General features: G+C 42.1%; 1 protein-coding gene across 2 annotated transcripts; it reads right to left on the reverse strand.

The window, feature by feature from the left end:
* Positions 1-1,760: 1,760 nt before the first annotated feature.
* LOC138952015 (uncharacterized) lies at positions 1,761-15,136 on the reverse strand. 2 transcript variants are annotated; one of them, XM_070323590.1, is made up of 6 exons: positions 15,004-15,136; positions 8,799-8,922; positions 6,527-6,629; positions 4,688-4,788; positions 4,098-4,385; positions 1,761-1,945 (listed from the first exon to the last, which is right to left on the reverse strand). In XM_070323590.1, exons 3-5 carry the CDS (start codon positions 6,551-6,553, stop codon positions 4,139-4,141), a joined length of 375 nt encoding a protein of 124 aa, XP_070179691.1. In that variant the 5' UTR covers positions 6,554-6,629; positions 8,799-8,922; positions 15,004-15,136; the 3' UTR covers positions 1,761-1,945; positions 4,098-4,138. The 2 variants fall into 2 exon arrangements, with proteins under 2 accessions (XP_070179691.1, XP_070179692.1); XM_070323591.1 differs by lacking the exons at positions 8,799-8,922; positions 15,004-15,136 and adding an exon at positions 7,152-7,318.
* Between the last annotated feature and the right edge of the window lie 11,939 nt (positions 15,137-27,075).

The following is a 27,075-nucleotide window of genomic DNA, read 5'->3' on the forward strand; positions in this document are numbered from 1 at the left end:
CGAAATGCATATTTAACTCTGTGACGTTGCGCTTTACAAGCATTATTCAGTAATCCGAGGTTGTTTTTTTGTTTTCTTCAGTATGCAAACAAAAGCAAGCCGTAAGCAAACATTACAGGTAGCCTTCTATTATAGCGCATATGTGCCAGGATTATGGGATCATCATTCGAAACTTCCGACTTTGTGTAGCTGATCTTTCACCCTTCACACCACGTGTCATGGAGTGAGTTATGTGTGATCTCTGCCATCGTGTGAGCGTTTGTGTTTGGTTGGATTGCTGCACTTTGAACATTCATTAATTTATTATCTTGAGGAATTTTGTTTGTTTGTTTATTTGTTGCTTAACGTCCAGCCGACTACGCAGAGCCATATCAGGACGAGGAAGGGGGGGATGAAGGGGGCCACTTGTCAAGCGATTCCTGTTTACAAATGCACTAACCCATATCTTGAGGAAGTTGTGGTATCCACCGAGTCAGTCAAATTAACATAGAATGTGTGTGTCGTGCTGTGTGAAATAGGCGGGATTCAGGAAGTTATACGCAATAGTCAATTTCATCATTAGTGAGACCGTATCCAAAGATAAATCAGACCAGTGATTAGGGAGAGAGAGAGAGAGAGAGAGAGAGAGAGAGAGAGAGAGAGAGAGAGAGAGAGAGAGAGAGAGAGAGAGAGAGAGAGAGAGAGAGAGAGAGAGATCACAATGATGAAGATTGTATAAGTTTGAAATTGAATGAGGCACGCGTGAGTTTGTGTGTGTATACGAGTGTTTGTTTAAGGCGTATGTGTGTCCGTTTTTCTATATATGTGTGGTGCGAATTATATGTGTTCGAGATTTGCAAGAGGCCATGTCTGTGTGTGTAACTATGGGTGTGTACGTGTATAAGAGAGACATAGAGAGGGAAAGAGCGAGCGAGAGAGGGGAAACAGATTTGTCCTTTGCTGGGGGCAGTGCTGAACTTCTACTTAATTTAAATGTTGTGACCCAAGTACATAACTTTCTTCCTTTTTGAAACTGAATCGGCATCGCCCTCATTGGGCCATATTTCTTCCAAAACACACCACACACACTTCTGTTTTTTAACTCTTCTTTTATTTGTGTCCAAAATGCAGAAAGAGAAACACTACATTTACAGAGAAAGCACTGTACACAAAGAAAAGATCATATTTAAACCAAAAAAACACGCACAAAAAAAGAAGGAACCTCTCTAAAGAACTCGCGAGTGATCCACTTATCCGGTATGAAAGTGGACAGCTTCGATCATGGAAATACAGACACTTAATATAACCTTTACCGGATGTCGCATTTAGCTACACACTGCCGATGTAACAGTTCTCTCACGACCCATACAAAATAATACATCTCACATAGGCGTCGCCATACTGTTTCTACCGACGATACAGGTCTCTCACGACCCATGCACGTCACAGAAGCTTTCAGTGCCTATCCCTCTGCTACCCATACACTTGCAGAAGCTTTCAGTGCCTATCCCTCTGCTACCCATACACTAGCAGAAGCTTTCAGTGTCTATCCCTCTGCTACCCATACACTAGCAGAAGCTTGACTTTTTAAATTGTATGGGTCCTGTATAACACAGGAAGCACAGTAAAGGTTAGTTTTAACTTACATATAATATACAAGTAACTAATTACGTAATTAGTATGATTTTGAAGAATACCTAACAATAGTAACATTTCCTTGGAGTAGTTTGACTAGTTCAAGAGATCTAAACAACGAAGTGACTGTGGTAAGATGAACAAAGTTCAAGAGATATCAGTGTTTTATTGTGTCTCTGGGTTGTGGATGACCCAGAAAGTCCGGCAAAGGTTATAGAGTAAGTGTGGCATTGCAGGGCAGACTTCTTCTTCTTCTTGGCATTCGCAGGCAGGGCAGACAAAACGGTTCATCTGTGCCACCATCTTCCAGCTGTGGCCATGGAGAAACAGCCTGTAAACACACAACATACAGGCACAATGTTAGACACTCACAATGAACAAACTGATTTCATAAATTGAAGGGGAAAAAACCATGTTGATACTCCGCTTCTTCTTCAGTAGAGCCATCAAAATCAATTGGGTGATTATTCTGAGGCTATTTAGTGGGATATATATGCTCCTACCTATACCAAAATACCAAACAAAATCCTAATCGCGGAAGTTAATGTGACTGAAGGATAGAAGCACCGGACAATGGCTGTCCTTCCCCTGCTCGCAGCTACATCCTATGTAACGATGTGAGATTGGCTCCTCTGTCACCATACCCCCTCAATATAGTTCAGACTGAAATGTTTCCCGGTAAAATTAAAGAAGTGAACTTATTTAAGGACAAAAGACATGTCAGTTTCTTGCATGTGATTGTGAAGAAACTTGGTGGTGAAATTGAATAGATTTCACCCAAATATTTTATTGCTTCAAAAACGCGTACCAAGTGGTTACATCCCTTGAATGAAAAGGGAAACATTTTAGAATGAATCACATTTCTAAGTTTAAACTAAAAAAAATTGGTTGGACAAATTTGACCCCATGAATGTTAGGTACATACGTTCGCTCGTCAGTACTATTGAAGGGTGTTTTCATGTTCAGTGTGAAGTTAATACAAGCTCAACGAGCCTCCTAATCGGGAGGTCGTGAGTTTGAATCCCAGTTGCTGCCGCCTGGTGGGTTAAGAGTGGAGATTTTTCTGATCTCCCAGGTCAACTTACGTGCAGACCTGCTTAGTGACTTAACCCCCTTCGTGTGTACACGCAAGCACAAGACCAAATGCGCACGGAAAAGATCCTGTAATCCATGTCAGAGTTCGGTGGGTTATGGAAACACAAAAATACCCAGCATGCCTACTCAACGAAAGCGGAGTGAGCTGACTATGGTCTCAGAGTATAGTGTGGGGAACCCAAATGGGCAAAACGAGCTCACACGTAACCAGAAAAATTGTGGAACGCGGAAGAAGAAGAAGGTCACCGGTGACCGATGACTTTAAGTGTTCAGTATGTGAGTGTTTGCTGCATCATCTATACCAGAAAACTAGTGTTTGGCCTGTTATTCTTCTTCTGTGTTCATGGGCTGAAACTCCCACATACACTCGTGTTTTTGCATGAGTGGATTTTTACAAGTATGACACCCCCCCCACTATTTAGGCAGCCATACGCCACTTTCTGAGGAAGCATGTTGGGAATTTTCGTGTTTTTATAACCCACCTAACTCTGACATCGATTACAGGATCTTTTTCGTGCGCACTTGGTCTTGTGCTTGCGTGTACACACAAAAGGGGACAAGGCACTAGCTGGTCTGCACATAAGTTGACCTGGGAGATTGGAAAAATCTCCACCTTAACCCACCAGGCGTGGCCGGGATTCGAACCCACTACCTTTGGCTTTGGAGGCCGGCGTCTTACCACCAAGCCATTGTGCTTGTCAGCGTGTTATAAAGTTCCTTCCGAGAAATGTTTTTACGCCGCCATTTTGCCTTTTGGAATTTCTTTTCTTTCTGTATCTCATTCTTCTACTTTTGCTATGTCGTATTCGGAGTCCGAGAACAGTGTTGCTGGTACTGATTGCTCAGATAAAGCTCTGAGCTTGCTTGCTGAGCTTGCAATTGGCCATGATTATGAAGAAGAAGGGGATTGTTCTGGTCTTGAAATCTGAGATGGAGGAGATGAGGTCAAATGAATGACATTTTTCTCTTGAGGTCTACATTCAAACTCAATTTCTATTATAATGAAAAAGGCAAAGACACTTTTCGCAAGTCACCCTTTGAAACTCAGCCTCAGTTGATAAACTACTGAGAATGCCAGGTTTTCATTGCTAAGATTAATGCTGAAAATGGCCATTCACTGATGCAGTTATCGAGTTCTTTCATGGTAGTACCTGTAAATAATAATTCTTTTTCTTAGCAATCTATGCATACCATTGGAAATCCTTGGACCAAGAAACATTTATCGGACAGAGGGACAGACAGATATACAGTGAAGAAAGTGATGAGGGGACACCCTCAGGGCTAAGCTGTACTTAATAAAAATAGGTGTCCCTTTGTCCTAGGTGAAACATACAGTAGAATGCAATTACTGGAGTGGCAAAGAAAGAGAATAAATGATGAAAACTCACCGCCAGGTCCAGGGATCCCACATGAATGTGCAGGGATTTCTTCATGTACTGGTTGGCCAGTTGCTGAACGTCTGCCGACCATGTCGCACCGAATGTCTGCCGGCCATGTCGCACCGAACGTCTGCCGGCCATGTCGCACTGAACGTCTGCCGGCCATGTCGCACTGAACATCTGCCAGCCATGTCGCACCGAATGTCTGCCGGCCATGTCGCACTGAACGTCTGCCGGCCATGTCGCACTGAACGTCTGCCAGCCATGTCGCACTGAACGTCTGCCGGCCATGTCGCACTGAAAGCAAATTAAAACAAATGTAACTGAAAGCAAATAAAAACAAACATTTTGTAACTTTATTTTAGCCATACAACATTGTTAATACTAAGCCAATAAATGAATAATCCAGGCATTATTTTGTGTTTCTCAAATATTGAGCAATGATTTTTTGAAATAATATTAATTCCCATCACTTCACGGGACACTACATGAAGACATTATTTTGGTGAACATTACAATTGTTTAAAAATCGTCATTAAACACTCAAGTCAGGCTGAAGGTTTACTGAAACTTGTTGTTGTTAACCACCACCGACTGACCTGGTCATGATGGTCTGTCTGTCGGGGTGGATCTCAAACAGCCCCTTGCAGATGTCACGTTTGAACCCCATGTCCAACATCCTGTCAGTCTCGTCTAGAATCTGAAAATAAGAAACATGATCCAGTCAACCCAGCACCGTCACTGTTACATGATCCAGTCAATCCAGTACTGCAGGGGCTCACATCCACGCCGGACATCCACGGATATTTTTTCCAAATATCCTAAACATTTTTCATGCAGGAGGACATATGTCCTATTGTTTTTTTTCACAAAGTGGTCATCGTCCGATTATGCTTTCATTTGATCCGGACATTGTCAATACTTTCCAATTTAGAGTAGTTTGATTTGCTATTGTATCGATGTTTTGCGAATCGATGTCTTTAAGCAGACAAAACTTGGGGAGACCTTATGTGCTTTTTATAGAGAAGAGCTTTCAAGTGTCGCAACTCTGAATGTTCCAAGCCCGTTGACAGTTACTTGCATCCCTTCGTGGAAAAAAGCAACATGCCGCCAAAACAAAAATTGGTGATAGAAAAAGGCCAGAAGCACCGAGAAATATAATCACACCTGAGAACCAAGACATGCTCATGCGTGTGTACCTCGAGGGGCCAAAGGGTGACATTTAAAATAAAACAGTGAAGCTTGTAGAAATGTGAGCATCCACCAGAAAGCGAATGTGATGGCAAGAGAAAGAAACAATCACAGTGAGTTGTTGTCATTAGCTCAGTGACAGAATAACACGTTTTTATAACTTTGATTTGTTGTTACCCTTTTGCCAATGAAAATTATTTTATTTGTTCTGTTACATTTGTGACAAGAAACTTGTCCTTCTGTTATTTTGACGTAATTTTTGATGTTTCATTAACACGACCTTGCGACACCAAGCCTCATCAATTTGTTTTCCATGAGACATTGGTAACATTGTATCAACATAACACCTGTCACAACAAGCCATGTAACATTGTATCACATGACACCTGTCACAAGCCATGTAACATTGTATCAACATGACACCTGTCACAACAAGCCATGCAACATTGTATCAACATGACACCTGTCACAACAAGCCATGTAACATTGTATCAACATGACACCTGTCACAACAAGCCATGTAACATTGTATCAACATGACACCTGTCACAACAAGCCATGCAACATTGTATCAACATGACACCTGTCACAACAAGCCATGTAACATTGTATCAACATGACACCTGTCACAACAAGCCATGCAACATTGTATCAACATGACACCTGTCACAACAAGCCATACAACATTGTATCAACATGACACCTGTCACAACAAGCCATGTAACATTGTATCAACATGACACCTGTCACAACAAGCCATGTAACATTGTATCAACATGACACCTGTCACAACAAGCCATGCAACATTGTATCAACATGACACCTGTCACAACAAGCCATGTAACATTGTATCAACATGACACCTGTCACAACAAGCCATGCAACATTGTATCAACATGACACCTGTCACAACAAGCCATGCAACATTGTATCAACATGACACCTGTCACAACAAGCCATGTAACATTGTATCAACATGACACCTGTCACAACAAGCCATGTAACATTGTATCAACATGACACCTGTCACAACAAGCCATGCTCTCACTCTTTCTTGTACAGACCATGGATTCTTTATAAAGAATTGTTTTCCACTCTTTATTTTATTCCCCGGTCAAACCAATTAGCAATCGGTACGTCTGACCGAGCACCCATATCTTTATCGGTATTTGCAAATCTTAATCGGTAAAATACCAGAAATTACGGGTAAACGCGATCCCTGGGGGAAGAAAAATGTGTTATCTCACCAGTCCTTTGTAGGGTTTTGCAACCATCTGACTGCTGCTTGACTCCCAGCTTGCTGAACTGACTTGTTGATCTTGTCTGCTTCCCACTTCATGTCAACAGACTCTGAAAAAAAACCCAGAGTGAAGTAACCATCAAGATCAAGATAAACTATTCTTAACATAACACATGTATGTGGCAGAAACGAGAACAAAGTTTTCAAAAAAAACCCCAAAGAATGCACTAAAGAATTAATCTACATGTATACAAATAAGAGGAAACAGGACAACGATTGGCGTGAGAAGAAGAAAGGAACAATTAATCAAGAGAGAGAGAGGGAGGGGGAGAGAGAGAGGGGGAGAGAGAGAGAGAGAGAGAGAGAGAGAGAGAGAGAGAGAGAGAGAGAGAGAGAGAGAGACAGAGAGAGAGAGAGAGAGAGAGAGAGAGAGAGAGAGAGAGGGAGGCGGTACAACTGGGGCATACCAACTCCAACTAGAACTAACAGGAGACAGACAGACGTGCACCAACTGACAGTGACACTATACCGTGGTCTAAAGTAACACTGGCTAGCTAATCTAGACACAGCCATCGTTGAACGCTGAAGAAGAACTGGCTAGCTGTTGACTTCAAAATCCTTGATAAACAAACCTCTGCTTTCTGTTGGGGTTGTCAATAGCCAACTTGCAAAATACCCTGTTTGGGTAGCTTTCCGGTGCGAGAGATATGAAAGATTCACTTCCCTGCAGGCATATTTTTGCTCAAGAGTTACCGTTCCTTCCATAGATCAGTGCGCTATCATGGCGACTAAATGGCAGAATAAGTTTTCATGCGTTACAATTATCAAAGTTGCAGAATTACCAATAAAAAAAAAAGAAGATTGTATGCACACAGCGCCGGTAGAGGATTCTGTTCCGTGGGTTCACCGTCAAAAAAAGGTCTTGCATTTTTCTCACTGATTTTGATGAGCACTGTGAATTGCATCATTGTTATGTAACACATGGTAACTGTCACAGTGGATTTGCCCAGAAGGTAGTCGATTACATAATCAGTGAGACAATATCAATAAACAGTCATCAAGAGTTAAAAAACCCAGTTAAATTGAATTGATAAAATTGAGCACAGGAAGCTGAAAAACCTTTACATTGTATTGATAAAATTTTCAAGAGCACAGGAAGTTAAGAATTCAGATGTTGAATATTAGAAAGTAGAAGCCCGAATGTGTTGTTGACTTTCATTTTTGCTCATATTGAGAATTGTAATGCGAAGGTTCAGCAAAGCGGTCTTTATTATATTGTCATACAGGGTGACCCCCCCCCCCCTCCTCCCCCCATAAAAAAAAATGCGAATGACTTCTACATTGGTTAACCGAACCACTTCATATTTTCGGGACATAAACTTTTGCCAATGCATGACCATTCCACAAAGTGACAGTTTCATATTTCAAAAGGTCTGACTTTAGTGCAAATTTAAAATAAGTTGCCAAATTCAGGGATCGACTCAACAGTACGAGGTTTAAAATTGAGCAGAAGCTAAACAAACCCAATTTAAGCTCTCCAGATTGTTATCTTTGGAGTAATTTGAATGACATATTATACCAATGGATGATTTTGTTTTTGTCATTGATGAATTTTGCGCAACATTGCGCAAATGTAACTTTACAATGAAGGGATTAATTTTTCCAGTCATTTGAGTTCAGCAAATATTTTCATACTTGTTGTGGATGAACTTCAGTTCGTCCACGACCATTCTACAAAGTTTCGAGTCGTAGGTAAAATGGTCCGACATTTACTGTTTCTCCAAAATGTGTTCCAAATTACACCTCCGAACTTCTCATTTGCACGAAAGCTTTCGTGTCTAGGGATTGCCCTTAACCTAGCTATAACTTTTTTCTTCAGGTCACTGATGATCTAGAGGGTGGAGGGAGTGTTTGTGTATACTCAGACATTCAGATAATCCAAAAGGTAAAAGTCTGGAAGGTTTAAATTAGGTAAGAATTGCTACCGTTCAATGTAAAATTCTGTTCTGTTGAGTCGATTGCCGAATTTGACAACTTGTCTTAATTAGCACAAAAGTCAGAACATTTAAAGTAAAAAATTGCCTTTTTGTGGAAGGGTCATGCATTGGATAGAGTTTATGTCATCCAAATTCACAGTGATTCAGTCAACAGATGTAGAAGTTATTAGCATTTTTGAGGGTTGCATTTTTGGGGGGTCACTGTACCACTACCAGAGCAAGTCTACACAACCAACACCCTCCCAGTTACAGCCAAAAAAAGACAATAAATGTTTAACTCACAGGTTCAAAGGGCTGCACCATGTCATCCTGGATCACATACTTTTCCCCGAACTCTTTCTTCTTCAGGTACAGTAAAGTCGTGGGCAGGACAAGGGCGCACGCATAGTGGAATGGCCCTTTTGTTCTGAGAAAACCCAGAAAACTCAATGAAATAATGTACGCATGGTCGTATGCTGTCATGGGATCACGCAGTGTTATGCCCATTATGTCATGAAAACCCCCAGAAAAACTGAATGTAATATTGCAATCCATTTTGCAGGTGGTCAATCTCTTTCCAGATTTGTCCTTGGTCATTGCTGACACCAAATGGGTGAATCTCCATTTGGACTCACCAAGTGAATGGACGTAAAGCTTAATGTTACTACCACTAATGCATTGATCTTTATCACTATTGACTGAAAGGTCCACAACATCTTCTTCGTTCATAGGCTTAGACTCCCACGTTCACTCATGTTTTAGCAACACGAGTGGATTTTTATGTGTATGACCGTTTTCACCCAGCCGTACTGGCGGCATATGCCGATTTCGGGGGCAGGCATGCTGGGTATTTTCGTGTTTCTATAACCCACCATACTCTGACATGGTTTACAGGATCTTTTCTGTGCGCACTTGGTCTAATGCTTGCGTATAAACACGAAGGGGGTTAAGTCACTAGCAGGTCTGCATACAAGTTGGCATGGGAGATCAGAAAAATCCCCACTCTTAACTCACCGGGCGGCAGCGGCCAGGATTCGAACTCACGACCTCCCGATTAGGAGGCCGACGTCTTACCACCATGCGACTGCGCTTGTCTGGTTTGTTTGTTTGCTTAACGCCCAGCCGACCACGAAGGGCCATATCAGGGCGGTGCTGCTTTGACATTTAACGTGCGCCACACACAAGACAGAAGTCGCAACAGGCTTCATATCTCACCCAGTCACATTATTCTGACACCGGACCAACCAGTCCCAGTACTAACCCCATAATGCCAGACGCCAGGCGGAGCACCCACTAGATTACCAATTTTAAAGTCTTAGGTATGACCCGGCCGGGGTTCGAACCCACGACCTCCCGATCACGGGGCGGACGCCTTACCACTAGGCCAACCGTGCCGGTCGCTTGTCTGGTCCACAATATCAAATGCTACTGAAGTTTTGAGAAGTTGATGTCAGTTGTCACATTGAGCACTTCAGCAGCTGCTATTCTGCTTGAATGAAACAGAGAGCACCATCTCGGTCAAAGGCAGGGGAAATGAAACAAGACACCTAAGGTGAAATCACTACATTTAGTGAAGCTGTCAAACTCGCAAAATGAAAGTAAACGCACTGCATTATTTTTAACCAAGACCGCATAGCATCGTCAGTCCCCTTTCTTTCTTTATTTGGTGTTTAACGTCGTTTTCAACCACGAAGGTTATATCGCGACGGGGAAAGGGGGGAGATGGGATAGAGCCACTTGTCAATTGTTTCTTGTTCACAAAAGCACTAATCAAAAATTTGCTCATGGGGCTTGCAACGTAGTACAATATATTACCTTACTGGGAGAATGCAAGTTTCCAGTACAAAGGACTTAGCATTTCTTACATACTGCTTGACTAAAATCTTTACAAAAATTGACTATATTCTATACAAGAAACACTTAACAAGGGTAAAAGGAGAAACAGAATCCGTTAGTCGCCTCTTACGACATGCTGGGGAGCATCGGGTAAATTCTTCCCCCTAACCCGCGGGAGGTGTCAGTCCCCTGCTTGGGGAAAAGGCAGTAAAATTGACGAGTATAGTGCAGTAGTGGTTGCACTACACCAGATAGCACGCTTTTCTGTACCTCTATTCTTTATCACTTTCTGGGCTTGTTTTTAATCCTGGTTTGTTTTGTGTTACCATAGGATAAGGGGGGGTTGGGTGGGGTGGGGTATCTCTGCAGAGTCCCTGGACATCTTCAACAAGCCCAGGATCTCCACCCTAAACCCCCCCCCCCCCCCCAACCCCTTCTACATCCTCCCTCTCCTTCCCATTCACTTCAAAGTAGGGCTTATCCAACTTGACTAGAAGTCTGAAATTAAGTGTGGTGGCCCCCCCCACCCTACTCCATCTTTCCACCTTCCTTACTCTCTCTTCCCATCAGCCATGTAATATCAATTAGGCATTTTTCTTTCTTACTATCCTGATTTTAAGTTCAGACTCTCTTCTTTTGGACTTAGCATCGAGAACAGACTTACTCTGACCGAAAGCAAACAAGGAACAGTTATACTAATCGGCCGAATTTTCAACCTGTTGGAACTTTTTGAAGGGGCTGATAAACTTATGAAAGCAGGACAAGAAGATAGGCAATAATCATAGGGAAAGAATATCCCCAATATCGGGGCCTATGGGAGTGTCCAAGCCACCGACCAGCATTGATCCCCACTCAGGCATATCGCCAGTTGATACTGACAGTGAACGGAATGACCCGTTAGTAGAGATCGAGTTGTTCTGCTGATGCGGCTTACACTTATCCTATAATCATGACTATTAACTGTATTACTATTAGTGATTATGCTGATTTTAGTTCATATTTTTGCCGCCCTACGTTTCTCTGCCTTTTTGTGCATTTCAAATTTTTTGCATCTCTCTCTTTTCATTAATTTTTAAATTTTTTTTATACATGTTTTTTTTATATTTTGAAGATAATTGTATGAGTTTCAGACAATTAGGGCGTTTATACACATGTGATTGTGATATGGGGAGATTTTCAAATCAACGCTCATTGCTTACACCGACTTTCGTAGCTTAGCAAAAATACGGGCCTGGAAAGGTCTGCCTGATAGGTATACTGTGAGAGGGTGGTGCAAGCACCATCAGTAAATTCTTTCAAAGGCTGACTTGATACACCTGAGGGGGGAGATCTAAACTTGGCAAAAAATTTATTTCAACAAATTTCAAACCCAAATTAAACCATTAATCCCCGTGTCATTTTATAGAAAAGGCCGTTCACTTAACCTTCAGGATCACCATTTGGATTCAATATTTCTTTCACAGGGATCACGTGACCGCCGCTCAAGTAAGGGTACCCTCAAAATCGACCAGACAAAAACGGAAGAGCCGAATGAAAAATCGACAAAAAATCACAATAGGCAAAACTTTGCAACTTTGACATGTATACAAGAAGAAAGTCAAACCAATTATCTACCCTGAACAGATTGTTTTGTTTTGCTACCTTGCGTGCTATGCTATTCCTACTGATGCAGGTGTCGATCGCAAGAGCGGTCAAAAACGGGACTTTTCCCATCATATTTTAGGGGTATCATGACAAAAAAGTCTGCACTTTAGCAATGATTTCGTGGATTGCTTTGACACTTTCAGAATATTTTACCAACATACTAGAGATACTTCGAGCGAAATGATGGATTGTTACAGATGTTTGTTAAAATGTTATGAAGTTTTTAATCTCGTCATTGGATTGTTTCCATGGGTCCAAAAAAATGTATGACTTTGCATGTCTTTAGAAAAATGATTGATACACACACTGCTAAAGTTTTATGTGCGTGTAAGCACTGACGCAAATTTGCTGGACCAGTAAACACGCTACATATTTAAGTGATGATTCTGGTGCCACAGCGATGCCCAGCCAAGCGTGACCGTAGCATGTTTTAAGAGGCACGCAGCGATAACAGCTGTAAGCGCGAAACAGCGTGAACGTTCCATTTTTTCCTCATGCGTTTGCATGACTAGCAAATTAACGCCAGCAGCTACATGCAAATGAAACTTAGACAGAATCTGTATCAATCATTTATCTGTAGATATGCAAAGTCATGAATTTTTTGGACACAAGTGAACAATCCTATGACAAGTTTAACAACATTTTCCGAAACATTGCGTCACATCTGGATAAATAACCGTAACGATCCAAACTTTCTAAAAGTATCTCTAGTATGTTGGTAACATATTCTGAAAGTTTCAAAGCAATCCACCAAGTCAATTAGTCATTGCTAAAATGTAGCGCTTTTTGACATGATACCCATAAAAATTGAAGTAAAACGTTCCGTTTTTGACCGCTCTTGCGATCGACACCTGCATCAGTAGGAATAGCATAGCAAGCGAAATAAGCAAGGTAGCAAAACAAAACAATCTGTTCAGGGTAGATAATTGGTTTGACTTTCTTCTCGTATGTCAAAGTTGTAAAGTTTTGCCTATTGTGATTTTTTGTCGATTTTTTATTCGGCTCTTCAGTTTTTGTCTGGTCGATTTTGAGGGTACCCTTACTTGAGCGGCGGTCATGTGATCCCTGTAAAAGAAATATTTAATCCAAAAGGTGATCCTGAAGGTTAAGTGAACAGCCTTCTCTGGCATATACAGTTTTAATTAAATGACACAGGAATTAATGGTTTAATTTGGGTTTGAAATTTGTTGCAATAATCTTTTGGCCAACTTTATTACGGTGGGGAGGGGGTGGGGCTGGAGAGGGGATGAATCTAGTGGGGAGGGGAGGGGAGGGGGGGGGGGAACAGACAGGGAATGGGTTTCGACAGGTGGTGCCTATGGGCTCGCACCTTGGAGCCAGGCCTCGACGATGGTTCTGAAGGCCTGGGGGGGGGGGGGGGGGGAGTCTGCGCTGACAGCATCTTGGGGGATGTTATTCCAGAGGCGGATCACAGACTGAAAGAACGACGTTCTGTGCGGGACTGCGGGACTGTGGGACCTGGAGTCTGGTGGTGTGCCCCCTGGTGTTGATCTTAGGACCGGTGTCAGTGTGCCTTCCCTTGGGACTGCCTTGACCAGTCCACTCATGATTTTGTACATCATGGTTGCCTTGGTCACGGTGCGCCGTTGTATGAGGGGGGCCAGCTTGAGCCTGGAGACGAGTTCCGTTGCACTACTGGTGGGTTTGAAGTCGTGCAGGATCCTCCTTGCGGAACGACGCTGCGTCATCTCCAGGCTGTCGGACAGGCCCTTCTGACGTGGGTCCCCGACTGGTGAAGCATACACCAAGACTGATCCCACCAGTCCCTTGTAACAAGTGGCCTGAACAGGATGGGGGCAGCCCCTGAGGTTTCGGTAAACAAAGGCACTGGTTTTGTTTGCCTTAGCTGAGGTTACCTGGATGTGCACAAAGTCGACACCCCCCCCCCCGAAGTGGCACAGTGGTAAGACGTCGGCCTCCTAATCGGGACAGTGATGGCGCTAGTATTTTTCAAACCGGTACGCAAACTTTTATGATGCAAAAAGTCAAGAAAAAACCCTGTAGGCTGGTCATTGGAACCAGTAAGAGTCCAACTCGGAGTACTGGTTTTGTTGTTTTACCAGCACAAAAAACCTGGTAGTTCTAAAAATCAACCGGTAGGTCATACCAGCAGCCAATTTTGTTCCGGTATTTTCTCATTTCAACCGGTAAAATACCGGTTAATGCCAATACTGTCGGGAGGTCGTGAGTTCGAATCCCGGTCGCTGCCGCCTGGTGGGTTAAGAGTGGAGATTTTTTCGATCTCCCAGGTCAACTTATGTGCAGACCTGCTAGTGACTTAACCCCCTTCGTGTGTACACGCAAGCACAAGACCAAGTGCGCACGGAAAACATCCTGTAATCCATGTCAGAGTTCGGTGGGTTATAGAAACACGAAAATACCTAGCATGCCTCCCCCGAAATCGGCGTATGCTGCCAGAATGGCGGGGTAAAATCTGTCATACACGTACAAATCCACTCGTGCTAAAACCATGAGTGAACGTGGGAGTCTAAGCCCATGAACGACGAAGAAGAAGACCCCCCCCCCCCCAGACCCACCACAACCCCGCCCCCTTTGATATATCCCCCCCTCCCCTCACTCAATCGCCCATGCTTGCTAATGCTTGAAGTTGAGCTTTAGTGCATTGATTAAATTCACTCATAGCTCAGAATTCACTGCATACAGTTACAGTACACTTGGTGACTTAGAGCCTCCAATTTTGAAGAACCTGCCCAATGTGAGCTTAACAAGTCATTTTCGAAATCTTTGAAGTTACGGAATGAACAGAATGAACTGTAAAGATACTTAAAAAAACCCAAAAACTATCAACTATCAAGCATGGTTTTCGCATCAACAAACAAAAATCGGCGGCCATCTTTGATGCACATTTTCAAGGACGACGAGTCTTTTTCCTCGATTACTAATGACCAAATTATTTATGTATGCTTAATCACGAAGCACAATTAGTCAATCATTCCACGAAAAATTGAATAATCTAAACTCTAAATGATCGAATGACATTTCTTACCATTCTGATTCGATTCAATTTTCCTTCCAGCGGCACATGGATCTGTAGCAACCACACAGACCGGAAGCTGCTGAAAGGGACTACATGATTGGCTCAAATTCAGTGCCCTGTCTCCACTTCCTTCCTATTTTGTAAAGTACCTTTTGATTGAGACTAAGTTTCATCCAACTTTACATACTCCTATTGCTCGCCAAATAAACTGCGCCCTCCTTTTTGGAGCGCGAATCTTAAGAAATGTGATTTGATTGGCTAACTATTTTTACCAGCCAATCAATCCTTAACTGGAGCGCTCAGTTTAGGCGCCCTCATTTATTTCGCCCTCCGTAAATGAGCGCTCCGTTTGGGCCTATTTGCCCCATAACGATAAGCTGCGCCCTCAATAAATGCGCGCTCCTTTTTGGAGCGCGAATCTATCGCTCGCCAATTAAACTGCGCCCTCCTTTTTGGAGCGCGAATCTTAAGAAATGTGATTTGATTGGCTAACTATTTTTACCAGCCAATCAATCCTTAACTGGAGCGCTCAGTTTAGGCGCCCTCATTTATTTCGCCCTCCGTAAATGAGCGCTCCGTTTGGGCCTATTTGCCCCATAACGATAAGCTGCGCCCTCAATAAATGCGCGCTCCTTTTTGGAGCGCGAATCTATCGCTCGCCAATTAAACTGCGCCCTCCTTTTTGGAGCGCGAATCTTAAGAAATGTGATTTGATTGGCTAACTATTTTTACCAGCCAATCAATCCTTAACTGGAGCGCTCAGTTTAGGCGCCCTCATTTATTTCGCCCTCCGTAAATGAGCGCTCCGTTTGGGCCCATTTGCCCTTTCATACTCAGCGCAACCAGACAAGGTCACTATAGCGGTGGGTGGATCTGGTTTTCACCCTCTCAGTGTGGTGTGGGATTTCCCCCAGCACACAGAAGGGTGTTACAAGAAAATTTGCTGATTCAAATCAGCAGGTTCCCAGACGTTCCTTCATGTAATTTTTAGGTGAATGGTCAAAGTGGTTTCTTGCACACGCTCAGTCATCTTGCACAACAATGCAACACAAAGGAACTTAGTCGATAAATATCGACAGGGGGCTATTTAATTTTTAGAGTTTGTTTTTAATCCAAATATAACATATTTATATGTTTTTGGAATCAGCAAATGATGGAGAATAAGATGAACGTAAATTTGGATAGTTTTATAAAAACAATTTTTTTTTTACAATTTTCAGATTTTTAATGACCAAAGTCATTAATTGAATTTTAAGCCACCAAGCTGAAATGCAATACCGAAGTCCGGGCTTCGTCGAACATTACTTCACCAAAATTTCAACCATTTTGGTTAAAAAATGAGAGCGTGACAGTGCCGCCTCAACTTTCACGAAAAGCCGGATATGACGTCATCAAAGACATTTATCAAAAAAATGAAAAAAACGTATGGGGATATCATACCCAGGAACTCTCATGTCAAATTTCATAAAGATCGGTCCAGTAGTTTGGTCTGAATCGCTCTGCACGCACGCACGCACACACACACACACACACACACACACACACACACACACACACACACACACACACACACACACACACCACGACCCTCGTCTCGATTCCCCCCTCTATGTTAAAACATTTAGTCATAACTTGACTAAATGTAAAAAATGAAAAACACGTCTGGGGATATCATACCCAGGAACTCTCATGTCAATAAGTTTCATAAAGATCGGTCCAGTAGTTTAGTCTGAATCGCTCTACACACACACACACAGACAGACAGACACACAGACAGACAGACACACACACACACACACACACACACACACACACACACACACACACACACACACACACACGCACATACACCACGACCCTCGTCTCGATTCCCCCCTCTACGTTAAAACATTTAGTCAAAACTTGACTAAATGTAAAAAAAAACTAAAGAAGCATACAAGAGAGATAGAGATAGAGACAGAGAGAGAGAGAGAGAGAGAGAGAGAGAGAGAGAGAGAGAGAGAGAGAGACAGCCAGCCAGCCAGCCAGCCAGCCAGACACAGATAGAGTATCACTGACAGAGTATGTCACCGTGTGTATTTACTATGTGGGGGTGGGGGTGGGGAACGGGGGGTCGATCGTGTGCACGGTGTGCGTTGGTGCGCGAGCAACCCTGTACGTATGTCCGAGGCCAAAAAATGTCGATTTCCGCCGATTCCTGAATGTGCGCGTGTGGTCAAACAATCACCGACACATATGAAACTTTACAACGTACAAGACTCCCCGAAAAACGTCTCCTCAATTAAACAACCAAATCAAATCCCGCAGACGTAGGGTGGTATCGTGAACGCAACGGAATTGCGACACGATCCATCCACACACCTGCTTTTTTTTCCACAGAAAAGAACGGAAATCATACGGGGCACCTTTGCCCTCTTTGCTATCATAAAAGGGGTGGTCACATTTGACACACTTGCGTTACGCATTATGCGGTAGTATTGCGCGGGGCGAGACTGCTTTTCGTTGCTCGCGCGCTGTAGCGTTGGCAGCAGGGACCGAAATACAGGTGACCGAGGGTCATGACCTATTTAGCTGCCAACTTAATCGTAAGCTGGGAACAGCCGTGTAATAGGTGCTTGATTTTGGTATTTTGATTTTACATAACATTAAACCTTTCTTGGGGTTCATGGTCATGGCAACAGCCATATTAATATTATATGATGTATAATATCATATTTCAGCATATGTGAATTACATGGCATCATACCAAACTGTCATACATTTTTATTCCTACATTATTCTGATTGATCATGATCACAACCAAACCTACTATCAGTGGACACATCCAAATGCAAGCGCCTGTTAACGTTCTTGACAACTTGCCACAGTGACTGATCTAAAAATATAGGTCCTTTGCCGCCACGGACACTGTTTGGCCTGTAGGTAAAATGTACAATGTATTTTCTGATTTGTGCACAAAAGCTTTTTTTCTTTTTTCTTTTTTTTAACATAAGAATGTTTAATGTCACTGTATGTTTAAAAGACCATGGTCATATTTGTAAAAAAAAATGTTAAATTAGAAAATAAATAACATTTTGATTCATGATTTTTCCTACACCTGTTCACAACTTTCTACAGATGAACAAAGTTGCCTTCATCCCTCCCATAGGATGACGGATGTCACAATTTTCTGTGTACACAAACTGATGACGTATTTCACAACAAAATGGCGCTAAAACTAGTTCCGGAATGTCACCGTTCACACAGGCAAATGCCTCCGCGACTCAGTGGCGGAGTCTGCTGTCGGCAAAAAATGACATTTGTGTGGGAGTGTGGAAAGCAAAACAGGTCAGCGACACCTGTCAGTATCCGAATTTCAGACTCCGGATGTACCGTTATCAGCATAGTTTGTTATGACAGGTGTCATGTTGATACAATGTTTCTATTTTCTCATGGAAACAAATTGATGAGGCTTGGTGTCGCAAGGTCGTGTCAACGAAACGTCAAAAATGACGCGAATTTAATCCGCAGAAAACAAACTGACAAAAGGTTGGTCCACTTTCTGAAAACTCAAAGAACAGCATTCTGCCTATTGTACATCTGCTGCACAGTCTGTTTTGCTGTTGCTTGAGTCAGGACACAGATTCAAGTGAGTATCATCATATATTTTTGTTTCCCCCATTTGAACAAGTCATTAAAGCTTAATTTCTGATTCGTATTCATGAGGGAAACTTTCTGATTGTCTAAATTCTGTAATCTGCATACTGATCCCTAGCTTTTTTGTGTGTATAGTTTTGTTTTCCTAAATAAAAGCACAGGCTGGTAAAAGCGTATTTGTCAAGTTTCGTGTGTGTGTGTGTTCATGAATGTTGAAGTGTTTCAGCTCTTTAGTTTTCGATAAAAAAATGAAATCAATAACCTCAGTGAATGTTCAGGGCAGATAATGACAATTTTTGTCTGCTTGTAACCTATGGATGGATGAATGAATGTTATTACATGAATGTTATTACAGCGCTATTTCCACCCTTTTTTGTGAGTTTGACTAATATATTTCTTAAATCACAGGTTTTTACAATGTCGAAGGAGAATGACTGGCCAGATGAGGACTTGATTCAGCAAATGATTCTTGAAACCCAAGAAACATCGCCTCCCTGTACAAACTCTGGTAAGTATCAAAACACACACACACACACACACACACACACACACACACACACACACCCAAACACTTATTTTCTAACTTACTCACTTACTTCCTTCTTTACAAAACGCGCCTGGATACTTTAAGCATATTCAGTGTAATCAGGTATTTATGTTTTATTTTTGTGTGTGAATAAAAACTCGAAAACTGTTTACAGTTTAACCTTTGCCGGATGCCGCTTTTGACTACACACTCCCGACGATGCGGGTTTGTCTGAACCCATACATTTGAAAGAGGGTTTTTACCGTTTATTCCTCTAACGACGATGCGGGTTTGTCTGAACCCATACATTTGAAAGAGGGTTTTTACCCTTTATTTCTCTAACGACGGGGTGGGTTCAGGGAAACCCACAGCGCTACTTCAGTGGTTGCATCGAGTTTCTCCCTTCACCGACCTCTTGCAGGGGAGGGAGAGGGGGGGGAGGGAGAGGGGGAGGGAGAGACTGAGAGAGACTGAGAGACTAAGAAAGAGAGAGAGAGAGAGAGCGAGAGAGAGACTAAGAAAGAGAGAGAGAGAGACTAAGAAAGAGAGAGAGAGAGAGACTAAGAAAGAGAGAGAGAGACTAAGAAAGAGAGAGAGAGAGAGAGATACTAAGAAAGAGAGAGAGAGAGTCTAAGAAAGAGAGTGAGAGACTAAGAAAGAGAGAGAGAGACTAAGAAAGAGAGAGAGGGAGACTAAGAAAGAGAGAGAGAGAGACTAAGAAAGAGAGAGAGACTAAGAAAGAGAGAGAGAGAGAGAGACTAAGAAAGAGAGAGAGACTAAGAAAGAGAGAGAGAGAGAGAGTCTAAGAAAGAGAGTGAGAGACTAAGAAAGAGAGAGAGAGACTAAGAAAGAGAGAGAGGGAGACTAAGAAAGAGAGAGAGAGAGACTAAGAAAGAGAGAGAGACTAAGAAAGAGAGAGAGAGAGACTAAGAAAGAGAGAGAGACTAAGAAAGAGAGAGAGAGACTAAGAAAGAGAGAGAGAGACTAAGAAAGAGAGAGAGAGATACTAAGAAAGAGAGAGAGAGACTAAGAAAGATAGAGAGAGAGACAAATAAAGAGAGAGAGAGACAAATAAAGAGAGAGAGACTAAGAAAGAGAGAGAGAGAGACTAAGAAAGAGAGAGAGAGACTAAGAAAGAGAGAGAGAGAGACTAAGAAAGAGAGAGAGAGACTAAGAAAGAGAGAGAAAGAGACTAAGAAAGAGAGAGAGGGAGACTAAGAAAGAGAGAGAGACTAAGAAAGAGAGAGAGAGAGACAAAGAAAGAGAGAGAGAGAGACTAAGAAAGAGAGAGAGAGAGAGACTAAGAAAGAGAGAGAGAGAGAGACTAAGAAAGAGAGAGAGATACTAAGAAAGAGAGAGAGAGAGACTAAGAAAGATAGAGAGAGAGACAAATAAAGAGAGAGAGAGAGACAAATAAAGAGAGAGAGACTAAGAAAGAGAGAGAGACTAAGAAAGAGAGAGAGACTAAGAAAGAGAGAGAGAGACTAAGAAAGAGAGAGAGAGAGACTAAGAAAGAGAGAGAAAGAGACTAAGAAAGAGAGAGAGGGAGACTAAGAAAGAGAGAGAGACTAAGAAAGAGAGAGAGAGAGACAAAGAAAGAGAGAGAGGCTAAGAAAGAGAGAGAGAGAGACTAAGAAAGAGAGAGAGAGAGAGAGACTAAGAAAAAGAGAGAGAGAGAGACTAAGAAAGAGAGAGAGAGACTAAGAAAGAGAGAGAGAGAGACTAAAAAAGAGAGAGAGAGACTAAGAAAGAGAGAGAGAGAGACTAAGAGAGAGAAAGAGAGACTAAGAAAGAGAGAGAGACTAAGAGAGAGAGAGAGAGAGAGAGAGAGAGACTAAGAAAGAGAGAGAGAGACTAAGAGAGAGAGAGAGAGAGACTAAGAAAGAGAGAGAGAGAGAGACTAAGAAAGAGAGAGAGACTAAAAAAGAGAGAGAGAGACTAAGAAAGAGAGAGAGAGAGAGACTAAGAGAGAAAGAGAGACTAAGAAAGAGAGAGAGACTAAGAGAGAGAGAGAGAGAGAGAGACTAAGAAAGAGAGAGAGAGACTTAGAGAGAGAGAGAGACTAAGAGAGAGAGAGAGAGAGACTAAGAAAGAGAGAGATAGAGAGACTAAGAAAGAGAGAGAGAGACTAAGAAAGAGAGAGAGAGAGACTAAGAAAGAGAGAGAGACTAAGAAAGAGAGAGAGAGAGACTAAGAAAGAGAGAGAGAGAGACTAAGAAAGAGAGAGAGAGAGAGAGAGAGATTAAGAAAGAGAGAGACTAAGAAAGAGAGAGAGAGAGAGAGACTAAGAAAGAGAGAGAGACTAAGAAAGAGAGAGAGACTAAGAAAGAGAGAGAGAGACTAAAAAAGAGAGAGAGAGACTAAGAAAGAGAGAGAGAGAGAGAGAGAGAGAGACTAAGAAAGAGAGAGAGAAAGAGAGACTAAGAAAGAGAGAGAGACTAAGAGAGAGAGAGAGACTAAGAAAGAGAGAGAGACTAAGAGAGAGAGAGAGAGAGACTAAGAAAGAGAGAGAGAGAAACTAAAAAAGAGAGAGAGAGACTAAGAAAGAGAGAGAGACTAAGAAAGAGAGAGAGCGAGAGACTAAGAAAGAGAGAGAGAGACTAAGAGAGAGAGAGACTAAGAAAGAGAGAGAGACTAAGAAAGAGAGAGAGAGAGAGACTAAGAAAGAGAGACAGAGAGAGAGACTAAGAGAGAGAGACAGAGAGAGAGACTAAGAGAGAGAGACAGAGAGAGAGAGACAGAGAGAGAGACAGAGAGAGAGACAGACAGAGAGAGAGACAGACAGAGAGAGAGAGACAGAGACAGACAGTCAGATAGACAGACAGTCAGATAGACGGATAGACAGACAGACAGACAGACAGAGCAACTGACAACAGACATACAGACAGAGAGATACGGACAGACAAACAGAGAGACAGACAGTCTCTTGGAGACAAACAGGCAGACAGACACTGTTCCGCCGCTTTGGTAATTATGGGTGTAGCAGAACCCGCGCCGTCGGCAGAGGGATAGTTACAATCACTACTACTCTTTAAAAGTATGGGTATGTGTGAACCCGCGCCATCGGTAGTGTTTATGTAAATTATCATAATCAATTAATTCTGATGTTTTGTCATGTACACACTAAAAATTTGCAGACAGAGAGCAAATTAGGTGTGTGAGAGATACTTAAAATTTCAAAACGATACCTTTAATGGTTCCAGAGTTACAATGATTTTAGTGTGTCTCTGGGTACAGGTGAACCCAGGAAGCACGGCAAAGGTTAAATGCAGCAGCGATGGTACGAAGGCAATTAACTTTTTTATCAGTGAATAATTGTAGTAGTAATTGCCAGTTTAAAAAAGAAGAATTCATAGTCTTTATATCTTGTGCAGATGCTGTTCAGCAGGAGGTGAATATGGCCGTCCAGGCAAGCAAAAAGCACCAAGCATTTCAGGAGACTGTCCTCCGGATTCATGGGATGAGGTTGCAGAATCTTCTCACTGCCAATGGCTTAACGAGAATTAAAGTTTCAGGAAATGGAAATTGCTTTTTCGAAGCATCATGCTTCCATCTTGGACAAGTAACCCGTCCCAATGATTTGAGAGAACAAGTCTGTGATCACATCATGGACAATGTAGAGCCCTACTCCGGGTTTTTTTTTTATCTCCCAACCATTGACGAAAATGAAAGATTTATGAACATACTTCAAATGATTGAGGACTTAAGAAGAAGTGGTTGCTGGAACACTCGTGCAGGTGATCTGTTACCTCTAGCGCTGGCAAACGTGACCAAAAGACCAGTAAAAATATTTACCAGTCGTCAGACTCACCCTGTGGTGGATATCAGACCGAGCATTGATCCACAGGTGCATGTGCGGATGGAACCCATTTACCTGACATTGACAGCTCCCAAGAATCAGCCACAACACTATGATGCATGCATCAGGAGAAAAACCACTTTAAAACCAGACAGACATGCGTCTTCCGTCCTTGCACCAACTCCGAAACCTGATGAATGTGAAGCGTCTCCAGTGGAAAAATCTACTCTGAAACATGACGACTGTGCTGTTGATTTTTCAATCGAAGAGTCTACAGAGAAACATGGTGAATGTGGTTTTTCTCCTGTTCGTGCATCAACTCCAATACATACTGGTTGTGATTCCACCCCTCCACATGAATCCAGCTGCCCAACACCTGTAAATATTTCTCTTGTGTGTGCTTCTACCTCAGCATATGTTGACTCTGATTCAACCCCAGTGACTATAATCACCTCAGATGATACTAACTTTGATTTTTTTCCTAATGGTGTATTCACTTCAGCTTTTAACATGTCTGACACTGCTCCTTCATGTGAATCTACCACAGCATCTCCTCCATCTTGTTATGGAACCCCAGCAAAAAAACTGCCATCTCCGAGGAAGGAGGCATCCTATGTGACACCTCCAAAGAAGAAGTTTAGTCGAGAAAGACTCAGCAACCCTAAGACCTGGAAGAATAATATTAGAAAAACAAAGAAACTGAGCGGTCAATCTTACTCAAGGACAACCGGTGAAACGGCTAGGGCAAAAGCAGTACAGAAGGTCGACTGTTCAAAGTGTAAAATGATGTGTTCCAGCAAAATATCAGAAGAAGAAAGGAAAGACATTTTTCAGGCCTTTTATTCGCTCTCTTCATATGAGCGACAGAAAGACTTTGTTTGTCACCGAATTGAAGCAACGGGAATAAGAACTTACCTGAAAACAGACGGAGAACCAGCTCCAAAAAAAGAGACAAGTTTCAAGGAAGTTTTTCTTTCTGAAAGATGGCCAGAGATCATATGTGTGTAAAACGTTTTTTACCAGCACACTAGATGTCAGTTGTGGAACTGATATGTGGTCATCGAAGTTCTATTGACAAAACTGATGGTGACTTAGAGTTTGGTTTTCTGCTGAAACTGTGATCTAAAATACAGGGATGTGCTTTAAGGTCTGACTTTGATTTTGACTTTTGTGCACAACACTTCTGTGAAGAAAAAAGTACATCACAAGGTAAGAATGCCAATTTGTTTTTTATTGATAATGAACACGCAGGGTATCATGAAATCAGAATCTAGAACTCGTGATTTTATTGTCCTTGTGTGATTGGTTTTAATGCGCCAAGCTTGATCATCAGTGAAGCTTTTCTTGTTTGCTTGCTTGTTTCTGTGCTGCTTTGTTCGTTTTGTGTGTGGTCAGTTTGTCGTCAGTTGTTGCTGGGTTTGTAGTTTTTGTGCGTAATGCAAAACAATATGAGCTGATACAAAATAAGATTTACTATTGAGTTCTCAGGAAAACAACCAAAATACAATTTATTTTTGGAATGTTAACAAAGAATGTGTTGTTTTTTTTTGCCATGGGAAAATACCTGCAATTTAATTGTGTGTAAAAGGTGTGCGTTCATTAGGCCATACATTAGACGAATACATAATTCTTTAATGATGGTTTAGTGTGTGACTTGAAATAATTATGTGTGTTTATTGCGGCAATAAACATTAAAACAATTTAAACTAGTGTTGCAGTGTAAGCTTTTGCTTGGAAGCAGAACATGCAATGTGTGAGGAGGCTGCTTCTGACTGCTGTAGCACAGGCCACAGTGGGATCTGTTTGGAAGTCAGAAGCAGCTATGGTGCGCTGGGCTTATCTAGCTCCAGGACTGAGAAAAAAGAAGGAGCGTATTCTGGAAGCAGAACAAATTATACGTTATTGTCATATGATAGAGTAGTTCAATTAAATTGATTTCAACTGTACATGACCAGTTCTTCCTCTATGTCTATTGCTTAAAATATGAAGGTTGTAATCTTGTGTTTACTATTTTTTTTGAGGGGTTAAAAACTTCAAGTGGCCATTTCTCAAAATGGCCGCAAACCAGTTAAATGGTTCTGATTTTAACCCATCGCCGATGGGCTAAAACCAGAACCAATTACCTCCAAATAACATGTTTTGCAACTTTATCGTTATTTGACTTATGGTAACATGATTCTCACTTTCTGTGCAGGATTCTTGAAAATCTTGCATAATTGCGTATTTATAAGTCATAATTTGTTCTGGCTCCAAGCATTTCTCCTGCTCATCTTGGAAGCAGAACCCTCTAACTCCATCCAGGTTGGAAGCAGAACGTGCTAAGTTCAGTATAGTCTGTTCTGCTACTGAGGCCTATAGGGAAAGGGGAGTGTTTCACTGCGAGCCAGATGCAACCATCGTAACCTGACCTGTTCTGCTTGCTGTGTGACAGTCACTTTTCCTGTTTTGAGCGCAGCCAGATCAGGGGACAATAGCGGTAGTGGTATCTGGTCATGACCCTTTCTGTGTGGTGTAATATTTCCTCCAGCACACAGAATAGTGTAACTAGCCGTAGTTATCCAGTCATTCTATGAATTCAACCATAGGAACCTCAGAATTATTGCAAGATTTGCTCTGTTAAGTTTTTTTGATAGTTTTATGTTACCGCTACAACATACAAAAGATCTAGGAAAATATAACTTACCATTTCAAAAGTAGGTCAGGTCAAGGTCAAGCTTACCTTTTTTCCCGAATATCACGCCGTTTGCGCTCTTTGTAGACCAAGTAATCCATATTTTTGGTTAATGTTTTCAGGTTTGGCATCAGGAATGCTTTCACACGATGATGATAATGATAATATTTTTTGGTATCGTTTAAACAAATTAAAAAACACGACTTTGTGTTAATGTTTTAGTAATAACTAAGAAAAACTTATCCTACTCAGTCACAGCTTGTGACTGTCTTTAGTTATTTATGTCTTGATGTAGGCTGCTCATCGAGTCTTTTGATCGATACAGTTGCACTTTGAAATAGAATTGAAGAGGCTGAAAAAAGGCCGAGTCAGATTTGTATGACCTTGTTCTGAAGCAGTCCACTCAGTCTCTGCACAAATAATGTCACCTTAAGACTTGCAAGTTTCCTTTTGAAGCACAATGTCAGTTCTGTGCAAAAAAGGCAATGAACTGCACACATTGTATGATTGATGTCTATTTGCTGCTGAATTAGCATCTTTGTACACAAGACAAAACAACTTATGTCTTATATGCACGAACATATCACGTGCCCTGGACCCTGTATCTGTTTTAGTCGTCTGTGTCATTCTCGTCTGCGCACATGACATAAGCGTTGGAACATTCAAGCCCATGGCATTCACCACAAGCAGAGGAGCAATCCAGACCGTGTTTTCTACAACTGCAGCGCTTGGTATCACAGTCAGATTTGCAGTTGCATCTGATGACTTACAGCAGCTTGGAAGGTGCTGGAGGGAGATCAGTGGTACAGGGTACCAGGTTGTCTCCAGCTGTCTTCCAGCCCCAATCTTGAGGTTCCAAGACAGTTCCTGCCCACTCTTGTACTTGTAGATACACACGAAGACTGTGGTATTTTGCTGCAGCAGACGTTGGAGGAAGACAATGCATTTGTAAAAACGAAGTTCCCCCTGCAACTTTCGTGCAGAACATGTTGTACCTCAAGTCATCCAGGCAGTCGGGAGATGTTCCATCATAAAGTGAGACAAGTATTTTCTCCCCAGCTTCAGTGCTGTTGCTCGGTGTACAGTCTGTAAGAAACATGGAAGCCAGACTCTTGAGTTCTTTAGATCTCTGAAATTTGCGAAATGCACTTCGCTTGCCTACTCCAAATGGCCTTGACGTTGTGTCGCAACCACTGACAGCATGGATGACTGGTAGGACTTGGCATAGACTGCCAAGACACCTGGTATGCCTGATATTCCATAGCTTGACTGTCTTGGTACTTGTCCTGTGGCTTGGTTCCAAAAAGATGTCACGATGGTTGTCCGAGGCATGGTGACAAAGGAGAACCAGCAAATCAGTGTCGTCTCCTACAACAATAGTAACCTGTACATGTGTCTTTGAACTCTCTAGAGCCTGAGCAACTATCATGCAGTCTGCATCTCCGTCAG

Source organism: Littorina saxatilis, linkage group LG17 (assembly GCF_037325665.1).
Source record: "Littorina saxatilis isolate snail1 linkage group LG17, US_GU_Lsax_2.0, whole genome shotgun sequence".
NCBI classification, from domain to species: Eukaryota; Metazoa; Mollusca; class Gastropoda; order Littorinimorpha; family Littorinidae; genus Littorina; species Littorina saxatilis.